This window comes from Schistocerca nitens, chromosome 2, assembly GCF_023898315.1.
Source record: "Schistocerca nitens isolate TAMUIC-IGC-003100 chromosome 2, iqSchNite1.1, whole genome shotgun sequence".
NCBI lineage: Eukaryota > Metazoa > Arthropoda > Insecta > Orthoptera > Acrididae > Schistocerca > Schistocerca nitens.
In genome coordinates this window covers 701,768,125-701,786,499 of record NC_064615.1, presented here as the reverse complement: position 1 = coordinate 701,786,499, position 18,375 = coordinate 701,768,125, and the positions used below count along the sequence as shown (strand labels likewise).

Genomic DNA, 18,375 nt, shown 5'->3' with positions numbered 1-18,375 from the left:
TTTTAACTTATCTTCGTTTTCACTATTTGTTTTTACTTGTAAGCTAGCAACAGCACTAAATCTGACCTCTACGCTAAGAACTGAGTACGGAATATTACAGATCGCAACAAATTCATCTTAGACTGTTATTAAAATTTTCGGCACAGGTCATTATATACATCTGCAACTACATCCACATCTATACTCCACAGGCCACTTTTAGAGTGTGTGGCGGAGGGTATTTTGTGTACCATTGTCACTTTCAACCAATTACTGTTGGTAAGCCTCTGTGTGGGCTATATCCTCTCTAATTTTGCCTTCATGTTCTTTTCCCGAGGTATACGCAGGACGAAGCAGTATGTTGGTTGATTGTGTTAACAACGTACGCTTTAGGAATTTTAACAGTAAACCGCACTGTGAAGCTCAACGTTCACCTTGTGGCATCTTCCACCTGACTTGTGTGAGCGTATCAGTTGCAGTTCTCTTCTTTGCATCTTCTCCGTTTACCCTACGAATCTTATCTGGTAAGGGTCCCATACTGACGAGCAATACCCAGATATCAATCGGTTCCAAGATGACCGGTTTCAACAGTCATCATCTGATCTATGGACAGACATGAAGGTAATAAGGGGCGGAGGGTCTACAATTAATTACACCTAGAAGAAGGAATCGGTTCGTAGGACATGTTCTGAGGCATCAAGGGATCACCAATTTAGCGTTGGAGGGCAGCGCGGAGGGTAAAAATCGTAGAGGAAGACCAAGACATGAATACACTAAACAGATTCAGAAGGATGTAGGTTGCAGCAGGTACTGGGAGATGAAGAAGCCTGCACAGGATAGAGTAGGACGGAGAGCTGCATCAAACCAGTCTCTGGACTGAAGACCACAACAACATCATATAAAATACAAAATTTCGCGTCCCATATGGAACTTGTTATAAAAGTTCCTTATTACATTAGATGAACTAAAACCACAAAAGGCACTCCACACAAACATATATATCTTGATAAAAACACGTAGTTGACAAAATGCACACTGTTGATAATATCCTCGAGCTCTCCCTAGCTCGCCGCACAGCGCTACGCTAAGGGTGGAGTGTTGACATAGAGGTCGCAGATCCGCTACAAAGATTTCTTTCTCGCAGTTCGATGGCGTAAGTAGTACACGCTAAATGATCGCCTGCTGGGGTTACAAGCAATCAATAGTGATGCATCAGAAATAAAGGTGGTTTTTGCGTAGCCGAACCCTTTGCATGAGTGATACTTCGCGGGACCGTTCCAGGTCTTTATTTAACAAGTAAAATCGGCGAACAGCCGTGCGATTTGAGAAGTTATTTTATTTTCACAACAAGTTTCGGGAATTCAATATGCCACCTTCAGGCCCCATATGTAGCTCATGGTAGCCTTGCAACCTAGTCGATATTAGCATACTGGAGACATCAGTCCATGGATATCTTGAATTCTACAACGAAAGCACAAAAAGTCAAGCCAAGTCTGGCTGGCTTGGTATTCGCGCTCGCACCATTACGGTGTTCTCTTTACGTCACGTTGCTTGGTTAATTAAAGGTACAGGTTATTTTTAAAATTATTCGATTATTACTGTAATCTCCTCAGCTACAATATGCAAACAGTGTGATTGACTACAGATTGTATGTGCAACGTAAGCCCATTGTAATTTTAAACGTGCGGTCAGTTGGCATTCCGCTATTAATTGCTTGTAACCCTATCATGTGATCATTTAGCACGAGATAGGTAATTTTTCTGCCGCCTCAAAGTTAATACCCCGCCTGCAGCGTAGTGCTGTGCGGTGAGTTTTGGAGAGTCATATCCGACTCCAGTATGCATGTGTGATACGAGGTTTTGTGTGTGTGTGTGTGTGTGTGTGTGTGTGTGTGTGTGTGTGTGTGTGTGTGTGGTGTGTGGAGTGCCTTCTGTGGTTCAATTTCACGTAATGTAACATTGCACTTTTATTACAAGTTCCATCAGGATAAGGTAGGTGAAATTTCATATAACAGGTGTAATTAGTTGTAGTCTCTCCCTCTTCGCTACCTTAATGTTCTCTCTCCTTAGTTCAGATGATGACTGTTGAAACTGGTCTTCTTTAAACAATGAAAGTTTCTATACTGCGATCATGACATGCGGAGTGTTCTTCCTCCCCCCCCCCCCTCTGCCCCTCCCCCTCTCCCTTGCCATTATGAGTATTCTTCCAGGAAATCTCAGTCTGACACCTGTCTTTCCTACGATTATTTTTAAGCATAATGTCAGATATTTTATGATGTCGCTGCCTGCTTCCAATGATTGTTCGGCAATCAGCTACTCACACAGTTACTGGTCTTTCCGCCTGTTTATGAGTAATTCGTTAGTGTTTCAGTACTATACATTAGAAACAGAGAAATGATTTGGACTTTTGTTTTTGTAGCATACTACTCGACAATGGCGTGTTGACGAAATTGTTATACTGGAGGATAATAAATCCTAGTAACAGTGTAAGGCGAATTTGTTATTCGTTTTGAAATTCTATGAGTGTGTAGACCGATCGTTTGGACTAGGGAATATAACGAGAATGTAGATTTGCTTCTAAGAGCAAGAATCTGAGAACTGACTGTTTTAACAATGCTTGAGCAATAGTGTAAGGCGGGTCGTGCGAAAGTTTTGTAAGCGATCTCCTGTGTAGACCGGCTTCATTTCACCAGTATCTTAAAAATGAACTAAAGTCTATCACCTTCTTGCTTACAATTCAGCTCGTGTGACCATTACATTTCATGTCCCCATAAATTACGACTCACTGATATCACAGGCAAGCATACTATGTTTTTGCTTTTTGTTGAGTGCACTATTTTACGTTTCTGAATATTATAGTGAGTTGCCAGTCATAGCACTACTTTGAAACCTTGTCAATGTCTGAGTGAATTGAGTGCATTTCACTTTTTTTTCAGATGTACTTCACTGTAGATAATAGCGTCGACTGAAACAAATTCTGAAACTCCTGTGTTTAGACCAGCGTGGTAAGCAACTGCCAGATGAGAGCGTCTACAGGGGACAGTAAAGTGTGTACTGACGTTGTTGGAGTGGCAGTAGTGGATGGCGCGCAGCACTTGGAAGGTGTGGCAGCGCGTCACCAGCTCCCCCAGGCCGCCCGGCTTCTCCTCCAGCTCGTCCAGCACCGTGTGGTCCACGAACTCGAACACTAGGTAGAAGCGCCGCTTCCGCCGGAACACCTCGATCAGGTTCACCAGGTTCTCGTGCCGCAGCTTCTGCAAACGCACACCGCACCGCACCCTTGTGTGATGAATTTGAAATACTGTTCGTGGGGAGGTCGTGAGGTGGGGGGAGGCTGTCATGGTACACAATAAACTTGTATGGCACGGTTGCTAGAATACACCAGGGGTAGATTCAGCTGCCCAACTGCAAAGATTTTTGTCTCCCTCGCGCACAGTTACACCATTAGTTACACCTTTGTAAAATGTAAACCTTCAGGGCCGGAAATTTCACATTTAATAAAATATTAGGGCCTATTACGCCGTGAGCGGATGGATTTTCCATTAAAACTCAAAGTTTCGTCCTCATCTGCGGAGGACACTGTCAAGGGTGATCGTAGCGTGTCCAATTCACACCCTGACTCGCTACTGACAGCACCGAAATTTCGTTTATGCGTGCTCCCGTGCAGTGGCCTTCATTAATCAGGAGCAATTGGCCGTTGTCGGTGGCCGTCGTCCGCTGTTGCTATCACCCTATGGTGGGAGACTAGTACGCGTCATTTTCAGCACTGGGATCCAGATGTCATTCAATTTCATGTCCTCCTCCTTCCTGCTGTCCGCCCCGGTAGCTGAGTGATTGCCAGCACGGTAGCTCAGCGTGTTAGGTCAGGGGGTTAGCTGCCCTCTGCAATAAAAAAACTTAGTTAATAGATCAACAACGAACTTAAAAGGGTGTCTTGCGAGTCCGCCCCGATAAGATGAAAAAAAAAGTGGTCATCGCGGCGGTCTGTCACGCCAAGGGGCCCGGGTTCGATTCCCGGCTAGGTCGGAGATTTTCTCCGCTCAGGGACTGGGTGTTTTGTTATCCTCATTATCACTTCATCATCACCAGTGGAAGGCAACGGGAAACCACCACTGCAATCACTTCCCTAGACGCTCATGCGCTGGACCTCTCTGACGAGGCTTACCCCATGACAAGACCTGCCGTAAGACAGAACACACAGTTTTTTTTTTCTTCCTACTGAAATTCCTGGGGTGTTTAACAGTCCCTGTGGCCTCTCTGTACAGCGTTACACTGTATCCGCTTGTGGCTGCCAGTACTCGAATCCTATCAAAATGAATGTGGTGGTCTCCTGGCTGCAAAGCATGTTCCGCAACAGCTGATCTGTCAAACTCTCCGGCTCTGCAGTGCCCCTTGTGCTCTTCTTGTCGTGTTTTGACCGTTCTTTTTGTAATGTCCAGGTACATGTCCACACAACTACACTGAATTCTATAAATTCCTGCTTTTCCAGAGGTTTGCGAGCACCCTTGCCCAATTTTTGTTGGCTCTGAATTTTCCGGGTGGGTTTGTAGATTACCGCGGTGTTTCGCTTTGTCAAGATTTTTCCTATGCGGCCATAACAAAGCAGCATAGCTGTGGTTCTTGCGCGGCGATCTCAATGCTCATTTTACCTGAGCGGGCGAATAACCAGAACTGGCAGCCACACGACCGCAGAGACTGTCAAACGCCTCAGCAAATCCAGTAGGAAGGAGGCGGGCGTGAAACTGAATAACATCTGAATCCCAGTGCTGAAGAAGATGTGGACGAGTCTTTCACCATGGTGTGCGTGATAGCAACAGCGGACGACGACGGCAACCGAAAACCGCCAATTGCGCCCGGCTAGTCAGAGCACGAGACTTCGCACCACTGTGCGGGGGTACACGTAAAGGGAATTTTGCTGCAGTCAGTAGCAAGTCAGGGCGTGAATCGGACATTCAAAAGAAATACGATTCCCCTTGAAAATGTCCTCCGCAGGTGGGAACGAAAGTTGGGTTTTAATGGGCAATACATCTGACGACGGCATAAGAGCCAAGAATATTTTATCAATTATAATTAAACCTTTCCTTCGATGTGTGTGAGACAATTGTGTCTTACGTGCATCTGCTGAATGTAGATCTCTGTGGTGATTGTACGTATAGTGCAATGTCGTGTATAGTTTGTACGGTGATGAAAGAAGGGAGAAGTTGAACCCCGGTGTCGGCACATAGCCCACCCTCCTGAGTACAAGGGGGCCGCCATTCCACGGTAGATCACCAACAAAAATGCCGTAAGCTCTGACTCCATGAGACACTGCGGTGAGATATGGTAACTAAACCTGGATATTGCCGTAAATACTGATAATCAGAAATTGTACGTCGTCACTTCTCCGAGCCTCGGTGGCCAAGTACTAGCGACGAAAATTTCTTCCACCGCCAGGATTCGACCCGCCATCGCACAAGCACGCGTTAGCGCCTTCCTTTGTTTGTTTCATCGTGGACAGAAGTTTGCTGCGACCTTTTGGGCGACACATTCTACTTCTTTTTACTGAAAATAAATTACATTCTACAGTGAAATGTGTCAATAAATGAGATGAGTTGAAACTGAACTCCTCCACCTTTTAAATGCCTGTTTCGCGAAGAGTCTCTTCACTTCTACTACATTCAGTAGGTATTTCCACTTTGTTTCGACCGTATACAAACACACATGAAAAATAAGAACATTAAAGAATCGAAGCAATTAGAGTGGAGCTATCTTTAACGGCTACTTAATCAGCCCTTACGTGGCTGCCACTGCTTGGTTTCGTTGTGTACCAACTTTTCCTACTTTTAGCCGTAAATCTTTCGACTTATTTGAAACTGTCCAGCATATTTCCTATCTTGCGTTAATTTTTTCATTTCGAAATTCTTACTACATAAAATCTCTCGCCCCGCGAATTCTAATCTTTGCCCACTCCTCTTGCACCAAGTTCACTTCTCAGTGCCGCAGCAGATGATGACCCACTAATGTTTCTACACCCAAGCAGGAGCTCTTCACAGAATTATTTTCTTGTCTGTTATTTCTAGTACTTCATCTGGCCTTACCTATCCACCTGACTTTTAATATACTTTTACAGCGTCAGATTTCAAATATTTCCAGTTGCTTATCGAAATCTGTCAAGGCCCACATCTAATCTCCATTGACTGCTGCACTCTAGATGGGCCCTTTCAGAAACTCCATTCTTGTCAACATTCGGTACCAGTATCGTTCTGCAGCTGACAAAAGCTTTGTTCGCTTAATAGCTGCATACTCTTGATATCTTTCATGCTTCCACTGTTCTGTTTTTGCTTGCTTGCAAGATACGACAATATTTGTTCCGTTTGTTTCATAGTCTCGATGTTGTACCTGTCGCTCTTCTCCACTTTCAAGCTGGCACTGGTTACCTTAATGCATATTCTCCTTTGACTGCTCCATTCCACACATATAGTATCTGTTTCACTTGGGCTTCTTTCACATTCTGATCTGTCTTTTATTTTTTATTTTTATATATTATTATTATTTTTTTTGTTTTCTTAACTGGTTCTTCTACAGAAAAGTTAACAGTGGAAATCAGCTGCAACTCTGCTTTACGCCTACTTCGACAAGAACTTGCTTTACTTGGCACTAACTAGGACTCCTACTTGAATTTTGCCACGGCTACGGAGGTATTGTAAACAACAAATATGCTGGAATCTTAGATGATCTCACACTGGGTGGGATGATGTGTAGCGGCACTAACGGAATAGGCTACTATTGGTCACTGCAACTCCTAGGAAAAAGCGTGATTCTACGACTAGTCGTCATTAGGACAAGCGATACGAGTTTATTCGTTATTGCCGTTTGAAGATATGTTACACCGGCAAAACACGAAGCTTGGTCCTTACGTTGTGAAAAGGAACCAGACTTTTAGACCTTCGGCAATACACACACACACACACACACACACACACACACACACACACACACACAAAGAGCTAAATGAAGCTGGCCTTGACAACAACTTCTGTGACTCTGATACGTGAAAACTAACTGAAAGGCTCTTATGCGTTAAAACGGAATGAGATCTCTTTTAATTTTTATTCTTAAGCCAGTAAGACCGTTAAAAACGATCACTTCAGATCTCGCGATAGTGAACCTTGCTGTCGGCTCTCCCGCGCTTACTAACAGGAAAAATGGTTGGGCATGCAATGCTATACTTTTTTCGGAAATATAATTCTGCTGCACATAGTACTCAAGTCTTCGCAAGTCAGATTACAAAACGCTCGTCAGATCAGTACTGTGTGGCTAGGTATATCTGCTGGAGCGAATTCAATCACTAAAAACTATAGTGTGGTATTTCATTTTATGAAATCTCAACGGAAGCAGTCATATGAAAGAGGTAAGATAGTTATAGTTTACTTATCAAACTATGTAGAAAACGCGGTAATTGTAAAAATAAGCACCTTTCCTTGAATTCTCATAGATGCCGTAGTTATCGGCTCTGGTAATGATGCTAACTATGTTCAATACAAAGGGGCATCATCTTCCTGGGGGTAGGAAGCTCCTTCTGCCTTTTTTTCGTATTTCCGAAACAAATTTGCGTTTTTAGAACTCTGCTTTCTGAAAACACAGTGCATTTCCTAGTATTCTTTACCCAAACTCTTTTCGACACCTATGGGTCATCTTCAGTGGGTCTCGTTTCATTTCAGAAGCAGCATTAATTCGAAAGATAGGATTGTACACGTTGGCCTGTTTTTATGCGTTTCATAGATTGACAGTGTGTCACGTTGTATGCCCTACTGTACATCATCAGTATGTTTATTTGTGAGTTGCAAATTCTGTGCTTTGTTTTCCACAACTCTTTCACTTCACTTTCACCTGGTCTCTCAAGTTTTCCAAAACCTCGTTTTGGAGTACAAAACTAATGACCGTTATCGGTGAATTAAATCCGCGAATTACCTAGTTGGTCATTTATCAATAACAGAAACAATGCGTCGATGACAGGGAAGTTGGGCATACCTGGGTGACACAGCGTTGTACTGGAAGCAGTAGGTAGGCCTGCATCATCATATTATGAGGAGACGTTAACAGTTGAGTAGTGGTAGCTCGCCAACCTCAGCCCCAGTTAAATACATCTCTCAAGTTATGTAACAAGATGTAGCATGTAGAATACTTTTTTTCTGAAAGCAGGTTGTTTTATTTAGGACTTCGATACACCATATTATTTCCCGATTTTCTGGCCACAAACCCTATTTTTCAACGTAATTTCCGCTCAATACGACGGCCTTACGCCGCAACGCTGGGAGGGCCTTGCCCGCATGGTACCACTCTACTGGTCGGCGTCGGAGCCAACGGCTTGCTTGCTGCATCAATGATCTCCCCATCATCCACGTACTGCTTCCCGCGGAGTGCATCCTTCATTGGGCCAGACAGATTGTATGAGAGTGTCCGCACGTTCCAACATTGTACACTCCTGGAAATTGAAATAAGAACACTGTGAATTCATTGTCCCAGGAAGGGGAAACTTTATTGACACATTCCTGGGGTCAGATACATCACATGAACACACTGACAGAACCACAGGCACATAGACACAGGCAACAGAGCATGCACAATGTCGGCACTAGTACAGTGTATATCCACCTTTCGCAGCAATGCAGGCTGCTATTCTCCCATGGAGACGATCGTAGAGATGCTGGATGTAGTCCTGAGGAACGGCTTGCCATGCCATTTCCACCTGGCGCCTCAGTTGGACCAGCGTTCGTGCTGGACGTGCAGACCGCGTGAGACGACGCTTCATCCAGTCCCAAACATGCTCAATGGGGGACAGATCCGGAGATCTTGCTGGCCAGGGTAGTTGACTTACACCTTCTAGAGCACGTTGGGTGGCACGGGATACATGCGGACGTGCATTGTCCTGTTGGAACAGCAAGTTCCCTTGCCGATCTAGGAATGGTAGAACGATGGGTTCGATGACGGTTTGGATGTACCGTGCACTATTCAGTGTCCCCTCGACGATCACCAGTGGTGTACGGCCAGTGTAGGAGATCGCTCCCCACACCATGATGCCGGATGTTGGCCCTGTGTGCCTCGGTCGTATGCAGTCCTGATTGTGGCGCTCACCTGCACGGCGCCAAACACGCATACGACCATCATTGTCACCAAGGCAGAAGCGACCCTCATCGCTGAAGACGACACGTCTCCATTCGTCCCTCCATTCACGCCTGTCGCGACACCACTGGAGGCGGGCTGCACGATGTTGGGGCGTGAGCGGAAGACGGCCTAACGGTGTGCGGGACCGTAGCCCAGCTTCATGGAGACGGTTGCGAATGGTCCTCGCCGATACCCCAGGAGCAACAGTGTCCCTAATTTGCTGGGAAGTGGCGGTGCGGTCCCCTACGGCACTACGTAGGATCCTACGGTCTTGGCGTGCATCCGTGCGTCGCTGCGGTCCGGTCCCAGGTCGACGGGCACGTGCACCTTCCGCCGACCACTGGCGACAACATCGATGTACTGTGGAGACCTCACGCCCCACGTGTTGAGCAATTCGGCGGTACGTCCACCCGGCCTCCCGCATGCCCACTATACGCCCTCGCTCAAAGTCCGTCAACTGCACATACGGTTCACGTCCACGCTGTCGCGGCATGCTACCAGTGTTAAAGACTGCGATGGAGCTCCGTATGCCACGGCAAACTGGCTGACACTGACGGCGGCGGTGCACAAATGCTGCGCAGCTAGCGCCATTCGACGGCCAACACCGCGGTTCCTGGTGTGTCCGCTGTGCCGTGCGTGTGATCATTGCTTGTACAGCCCTCTCGCAGTGTCCGGAGCAAGTATGGTGGGTCTGACACACCGGTGTCAATGTGTTCTTTTTTCCATTTCCAGGAGTGTATGTCGGACGGCCGGACGGCATGTGGGAGATCGGACAGGTCTGCGCGGCCTTGTTGCAGTTGTGACAGACGCCCCGCGCAACGACTCACCGTGCTTTTGTTCACTGCCAGGTCTCCGTAGATATTCTGCAAGCGCCTAGGAATATCTGCAGTCCTCTGGTTTTCCGCCAAACGAAATTCATTAGCAGCCCTCTGACTGGATCGCACCTCCGTTACAGACGCCATTTTGAAGGCTACATTTAGCGCCTTCACCTATCGGAACTTCATGAAACTGTAGGAGCTGAAACTGGAATATTTCACGATCTTCAACAACACATTCCGCATTTTTTCAATCGAAATTTGCCGAGAAAAAATGTATTGCATTACTTATTGAATGCCCCTCGTAATGAAAACTGAAACCACTTCTTTACAATTCAACAATAGTCGATAATTTTACAAAAATTTAATAGGCGACCTCCATTTTCTTTTGAGGTTTTGAGATTTACGAAAATGGCTTATTTTAGGGCTCTGATACAGCTGCGGAATCTGTAAAAAACGAGGACAAAGAAATTCGCAGTTGTCCAGTCTCCTAATTATTGTAGCCGGTGAACACAGATCTTAGGACTCTGTAGAGTGGTGAAATAAAAGGTAGGCGTCAGCGACGCACCTTGAGCATGCGGATCTCGCGGAGCGCCATCTTCCGCACGTTCTGGTCCTCCTCGGTCTCGATGAACTTCTTGATGGCGACGAGCTGCCCCGTCTCGCGGTGGCGGCACTTCATCACCAGCCCGTACGAGCCCTCGCCCACCACGGAGATGTTCTCGTACTTGTCCATCGCGCTGCCCTTTCGCTCTCATCCCAAACTCCGATCCAACGTCGTTCTCATGCTGTCAACAAAACGCCACAACATAAATGACAAAGTAGGAACAAACAGTACAATAAAGATATTATTCTTCTGGGGCAACGGTTTTCCATTCATAAAATTAGGTTAGGTTGTTTTGGGGGAAGAGACCAAACAGCGAAGTCATCGGTCTCGTCGGATTAGGGAAGGATGGGGAAGGAAATCGGCCGTGCCCTTTGAAAGGAACCATCCCGGCATTTGCTTGGAGCGATTTACGGAAATCACGGAAAACTGAAATCAGGATGGTCGGACGTGGGACTGAACCGTCGCCCTCCCGAATGCGAGTCCAGTGTGCTAACCACTGCGCCACCTCACTCGGTCCTTAAATTTATTTACAACTATAGCATCCAAGGTAAAATCGCCATACAATAGGCTACGTCACAGAATCTTGGAGGGAAAGCGGACATCAGGCATCATGCAAAGTGTCCCAATTGTCTTGACCAGGCCAAATAACTTTTTGACCAGAAGTAAACTAAAAAATAAGTATTTCGTCCATAAGGGACGGCATTATGGGGGCTGCGACTGTTGATAAATACAAATAGAACAGTTTCTGGGTCAGTCACATATTTATCTTGCCACTACGCGCTTCTATGTTTCGCACCATCATCTTCAGGTGGAGAACTGTTTATTTACGAACCTGGTGTTGGTGAGGAGTACAGACATCTTTTCACAGCAGCAGGCCAGGGGTAGTGTAGGTTACGTTGCTTCTTCTGCTGGCCGGCCGCGGTGGTCTCGCGGTTCTAGGCGCTCAGCCCGGAACCGCGCGACTGCTACGGTCGCAGGTTCGAATCCTGCCTCGGGCATGGATGTGTGTGATGTCCTTAGGTTAGTTAGGTTTAAGTAGTTCTAAGTTCTAGGGGACTGATGACCACGGATGTTAAGTCCCATAGTGCTCAGAGCCATTTTTTTCTTTTGCTAATGGTAAAAATTGTGTATATACAAAAGACACTTCTGAAGTTAAAAATCATGAATTTCTGACAGCGAAATTAGTTACAGGGACGCCAGTGTCGTAAAAATTCTGCATACTGCTACCTGTTGTATGTCTTCTCCACTGTACATTACGTTTAAACTGTCACTTCAGACATGTTGTACATGTTGCAGATATGCTTGTTTATATTGAATACAAACATAAACGATTAATTGGTTTCTACACAAATATGTTTTTCCTTTTTTAAAAATATGAATGGGCTGCACCTGAATATAGACTGAATTGTGTAGAAGTCCATGTTCTGGTGCAGACCGTTCACATTTTTAAAAAAAGGAAACCATTAATCTTTTTTATTTGTACACAATATAAAAAATCATATCTGTAACATGTACAACATGTCTGAAGTGACAGTGTAAACGTAATGTACAGTGGAAAGGACATATATCAGGCAACAGTATGCATACTTTTTAAGACTCTACCGTCCAGTAAGTACATTTCACTGTCAGAAGTTCGTCTTTTTTAACCTCAGAAGTGCCTTTTCTAAATAAACAATTTTTATCATTAGCAAAAAAAGCAACATAACCTACACTGCCCTTGGTCCGCTGCTGTGAAAAGATGTCTGCACTCCTCACCAACACCAACTATGTAAATAAACAGTTCTCCACCTGAAGATAACGGTGCGAAACATAGAAGCGCGTAGAGGGAAAACAAACAAGTGACTAACGTAGAAATTGTTTTATTTGTAAATTAAAAAATGTATCAAGCGTATGTTGTTTAGCTACACTAACGAGCACGATTGCCTTTCTTGTACCTTTGTTCGTTACGAAGATATGAACAATAGTATGTATATTAAAAAATAACACTATATTTTTTATTCTGTAATCCGTGTCCTCTCCTGAAGACCGGTTCAACAACTTATCACAGTGTGTCATTCACGTAAACAAGACGTTATTAAAATCAAAACACAAAATTGACTTTCTACTAGTACACAATGTAGGTACTCGGGTTAATGCAGCTCGTCCACTTGCTGGAGTTGACAGTAACTAAATACACTCCTGGAAATGGAAAAAAGAACACATTGACACCGGTGTGTCAGACCCACCATACTTGCTCCGGACACTGCGAGAGGGCTGTACAAGCAATGATCACACGCGCGGCACAGCGGACACACCAGGAACCGCGGTGTTGGCCGTCGAATGGCGCTAGCTGCGCAGCATTTGTGCACCGCCGCCGTCAGTGTCAGCCAGTTTGCCGTGGCATACGGAGCTCCATCGCAGTCTTTAACACTGGTAGCATGCCGCGACAGCGTGGACGTGAACCGTATGTGCAGTTGACGGACTTTGAGCGAGGGCGTATAGTGGGCATGCGGGAGGCCGGGTGGACGTACCGCCGAATTGCTCAACACGTGGGGCGTGAGGTCTCCACAGTACATCGATGTTGTCGCCAGTGGTCGGCGGAAGGTGCACGTGCCCGTCGACCTGGGACCGGACCGCAGCGACGCACGGATTCACGCCAAGACCGTAGGATCCTACGCAGTGCCGTAGGGGACCGCACCGCCACTTCCCAGCAAATTAGGGACACTGTTGCTCCTGGGGTATCGGCGAGGACCATTCGCAACCGTCTCCATGAAGCTGGGCTACGGTCCCGCACACCGTTAGGCTGTCTTCCGCTCACGCCCCAACATCGTGCAGCCCGCCTCCAGTGGTGTCGCGACAGGCGTGAATGGAGGGACGAATGGAGACGTGTCGTCTTCAGCGATGAGAGTCGCTTCTGCCTTGGTGCCAATGATGGTCGTATGCGTGTTTGGCGCCGTGCAGGTGAGCGCCACAATCAGGACTGCATACGACCGAGGCACACAGGGCCAACACCCGGCATCATGGTGTGGGGAGCGATCTCCTACACTGGCCGTACACCACTGGTGATCGTCGAGGGGACACTGAATAGTGCACGGTACATCCAAACCGTCATCGAACCCATCGTTCTACCATTCCTAGACCGGCAAGGGAACTTGCTGTTCCAACAGGACAATGCACGTCCGCATGTATCCCGTGCCACCCAACGTGCTCTAGAAGGTGTAAGTCAACTACCCTGGCCAGCAAGATCTCCGGATCTGTCCCCCATTGAGCATGTTTGGGACTGGATGAAGCGTCGTCTCTCGCGGTCTGCACGTCCAGCACTAACGCTGGTCCAACTGAGGCGCCAGGTGGAAATGGCATGGCAAGCCGTTCCACAGGACTACATCCAGCATCTCTACGATCGTCTCCATGGGAGAATAGCAGCCTGCATTGCTGCGAAAGGTGGATATACACTGTACTAGTGCCGACATTGTGCATGCTCTGTTGCCTGTGTCTATGTGCCTGTGGTTCTGTCAGTGTGATCATGTGATGTATTTGACCCCAGGAATGTGTCAATAAAGTTTCCCCTTCCTGGGACAATGAATTCACAGTGTTCTTATTTCAATTTCCAGGAGTGTATTTCCTTCTCTTTTCGCTTCTCAAACCGCCACTTGACTTTCTTTATCCCCTCCGTGCATTCCTTGCGTTCCAATGAGAACACAGCGCTTAAAAAAAAAAAAAAAAAACAATATTATAGCCTACATGTGAAAGAGAATTCTGACATTTTCTCTTTTCCCTCCGTTCAGGCCACAATATCTAGCGGCCTTCTGGTGACAAATGTTAAACGTGTGCTGTCTTGCGAGTGGTTTTGTTCCACTTATGTTTATACGTACAGAGATACAAACACATCTTCTACAATTTGGAAGTGTTACAGTTTTTTGATGAACGCTGTTTGTAATCATTTTATTTCAATTAGTTCTTTATAAATCTCGCAACCGACTAACGACAGTTTTCTGTAGTCTGTTAAGGTGCAGTAGTGAAATTATGACTTCTTTGGGAAAGTTATACGGAGAGACAGTGAACTCTGAAGTTCTCGTTTCTTTCTTTTCTTTTTTCTCATACAGCAGGAAAACTCATCTTTAATGGGGCGCCAGATTATTACAAAATGAAAATAGATCAGCATTTGTGAGGTTTGAAATGTAACTTTGATATTGAGGCTGTCATATCTTAAAAACTAAATTAATTATGATTGAAAATTAGTGAGGCTGAAACTTTTTTAGGCTGAATTAAAAATTACCAGCATTGTCGTAAATCACGAGTCATCTTACATTTTAGCAGATATGGATTCACATAAACCATTTTGGTATTCCTGGCTTTACAAACAAAGCTGGAACAGTTGATGAGTTTATAAACATTCTATCGAGTCAGAACTGTGTAGAAGTATTTGAACTTTTATTAATTCTGACATTTAGTTAATTTGTAATTGTTCAACTTTTCTTCTTTCGTATAATTAAATAAGATAACAACAATATTTTTTTACGAAGAGAGGAGCAAGACTGCATGACTATGGGATGTGCAGCAATACAGCACGTGCCTGCAGTCCTTTTTGTGTGGCAAGGAGGTTTCTGGCGATCGCGCATCGTAAGGTTCGGTACGGGGAGTACATTGAATATCAGTCTACAAAAACTAAAAAAAATACTTCACAAATGAATACATCTTTACTATAGCTTCAGTACTAACGTCAAATACCGAAGCATCGGTGGTTCAGTGGTAGAATGCTCGCCTGCCACGCGGGCGGCCCGGGTTCGATTCCCGGCCGATGCATCATTTTTAGGTAGCCGAGCCAATTTGCCCATAGGTAGTATGGATATTGTTCCTAAGTTGCAAGCAAAAAAGAAAAAAAAAAAAACAACTACAAAAGTATCTTGTCATTACGCAACAGCGTATCGCCTCTGCTGAGCTACTGAGACGTGGGAGTGACGCAGCTTTCCCTGAGGCGGCAGATGGGACGCAAGCGCTATCTAGCTGCCACTGCTCGCTACGAGTTCCGACTGCTGCCTGCATAACAGCCCACGTAATCGCTAGGTGGCTACAGCGTTTAACTTCTCTCAGTGGAGGATGATGGTGGGAAGAGGGGGGGGGGGGGGGCTACACAGATGTATGTTTGATGTCTGTCAATAGCAAACAGAAACTCTGGAACACAGTCTCCTAACAAATGCCTCACCGTTTACATGCAGTCTTCATACAAAATTATGTCTTACGGACTGTCTGATAATGTCTTGCTTTGCGCCCTCCTATCCTTCACTGTTTATATGTAACAACATGCTCAATCATCTTCCTCATCTTCGTCAGAAGAGTTCTCGGCGACCTTCAGCTTCTAGATACACTAGTTCCAAGATGTCGCCTACACACATCTTACTAGCTTCTCGTTTGTCGTTCTTTATCACGATCAACTCAGCAAAGAAGTCCCTTTATCTATCTCCTTGCAAGTACATTTTATTATATAACAATCGCTGTGGGATCTATGCTCTTTTCCATTCATTGATTTTTTTTTCAAATGAATCAATTTTGCTTTCTAAAAAAAAAAATGTTCAAATGTGTGTGAAATCTTATGGGACTTAACTGCTAAGGTCATCAGTCCCTAAGCTTAAACACTACTTAACCTAAATTATCCTAAAGACAAACACACACACCCATGCCCGAGGGAGGACTCGAACCTCCGTCGGGACCAGCCGCACAGCTCATGACTGCAGCGCCTTAGACCACTAGGCTAATCCCGCGCGGCCTTTTGCTTTCTAGGAAATAGAAACAGATGCTAACATCTAAAAATATAGACGCTGAAAGCACAAAAATATTCATGAACAGATCTGTGTTGGTGCGAAACGTCGAGTGGGACCGACAGAAAGGGACCTATTAGAAGCCTGACGTAGATAAGATGGACTGATAGAGTAACTAATGAAGACATTCTGCAAACTTGCCTACAAGAAAACGTTAGTACCCTGCTAAAGGACGCAATGAATCGAAGAGGTAGACCGGTTTGGGTAGCTATTATGTCAAGAGTCGTTGCTGACGACTGTAGGACTGCGGAGAGTAGACGTGGACGTAGTGTACACAGAGGGGCAGGATATTGGTATCGCTGCGATTGTGGCGTGCAGCAGTTATACTTAAACGAACAATATAGCTGGCCAGCGACAAGAATGGAGAGGACCATCAAACAAACCTTAGGACTCATGACCATACAATAGTAACGAACTTTTTGTACAGCTGCACGACTACCGACTATAACGATGTTCTCGTGATACGAACTGGCAAACAGATTTTTATTTTTCGAGAATAATCGCCAAAACTTTTAATTTCAACGTTAATTTTTTACTGTACGATACAGTTATTTTATGAGGCAATTAAGCTACAAAATAAAATAAGTGAAAGACAGCCTCCCGACTTTCTTTGTATTCGCGAGACAGAGTGAGACGGAAATTAAGGAATATTATTCCTTCTGTACAGAAGCAATTTTGGTTCAAATGGCTCTGAGCACTATGGGACTTAACATCTGAGGTCATCAGTCCCCCTAGAACTTAGAACTACTTAAACCTAACTAACCCAAGGCCATCACACACATCCATGCCCGAGGCAGGATTCGAACCTGCGACCGTAGCAGTGCCGCGCGGTGTGGACGCGCGGTTTGAGACATCATGTCGCGGACTGCGCGGCCCCTCCCGCCGGAGGTTCGAGTCCTCCCTCGGGCATGTGTGTGTGTGTGTTTTGTTCTTAGCATAAGTTAGTTTAAGTTAGATTAAGTAGTGTGTAGCAATTTTGGGCAAGGTTAATTTTAAGGTAACGCCTTTCAAACTATTATTGGTGGTCACCAAGATGGTGGCGACCGTTAGACAAGCTCCTTGCATGAATAAAGCCGTCGGGAGCACCGGGATATATTCCCGGGAGAAATGAAATGTATTCGCATTTGCGTTTATAAACCACCTCATATAATGGAAATGACAATGAAAATTTGTTGCACCGCTGGACTCTAACCCTGATTCCCCGCAATACGCGAACGGTCGCATTAACTGTGTCGGCTACCCGAGCACGACTGACGGCCACACCCAGACTTCCATATATCGTCGTCCATGTGTCACAGCCGTACTCGTACATCCCATTAACATTGTTCCCGTACATGGGAGACATTTTATTTGTAAGTCGTAGTCCGGTACTGGCCGATAAATACCAAATAGTATGTTGTGAAGAAGTGCCATGGAACTTCCCTTCGGACATGCATGCGTGTCCGAAGGAACACTTCTCGTACCTCTTCACAACACAGGCGCTGCAATTTTGTATATTCCTGAGAGGTAGCTGACCGCGCGGCTAGCCGGGCGGGTAGAATAGAGGCAAGGAGAAAATATTATGATTTTTTTATTTGTTCAATCAGGCCTTACTTATGTTATTTAGAGACAGTTTTTGTGATCAAATTTTTCAAATCCTCTTGCTCTAAGTTTCAGTTTTTTTTTTTGGTCTTCAGTCCTGAGACTGGTTTGATGCAGCTCTCCATGCTACTCTATCCTGTGCAAGCTTCTTCATCTCCCAGTACCTACTGCAACCTACATCCTTCTGAATCTGCTTAATGTATTCATCTCTTGGTCTCCCTCTACGATTTTTATCCTCCACGCTACCCTCCAATGCTAAATTTGTGATCCCTTGATGCCTCAAAACATGTCCTACCAACCGATCCCTTCTTCTAGTCAAGATGTGCCACGAACTTCTCTTCTCCCCAATCCTATTCAATACCTCCTCATTAGTTACGTGATCTACCCACCTTATCTTCAGCATTCTTCTGTAGCACCACATTTCGAAAGCTTCTATTCTCTTCTTGTCCACGTCC

General features: G+C 45.4%; 1 protein-coding gene and 1 non-coding gene across 2 annotated transcripts in view; one reads left to right on the top strand and one right to left on the bottom strand.

Annotated features, from left to right (window-relative positions):
* Positions 1–18,375, bottom strand: part of LOC126236862 (uncharacterized) — a 396,531-nt gene that overhangs the window by 133,470 nt on the left and 244,686 nt on the right. Inside the window, exons 2-3 of the mRNA XM_049946483.1 lie at positions 10,506–10,725; positions 3,038–3,232 (exon numbers count right to left, since the gene is read on the bottom strand). Of these exons, the coding sequence (XP_049802440.1) occupies positions 3,038–3,232; positions 10,506–10,673 (363 nt within the window). The 5' untranslated portion in view covers positions 10,674–10,725. The remainder of the gene's footprint in view (positions 1–3,037; positions 3,233–10,505; positions 10,726–18,375) is intronic.
* On the top strand, positions 15,256–15,326 carry Trnag-gcc (transfer RNA glycine (anticodon GCC)). The gene has a single exon. It is a non-coding gene; the product is annotated as a tRNA-Gly (tRNA).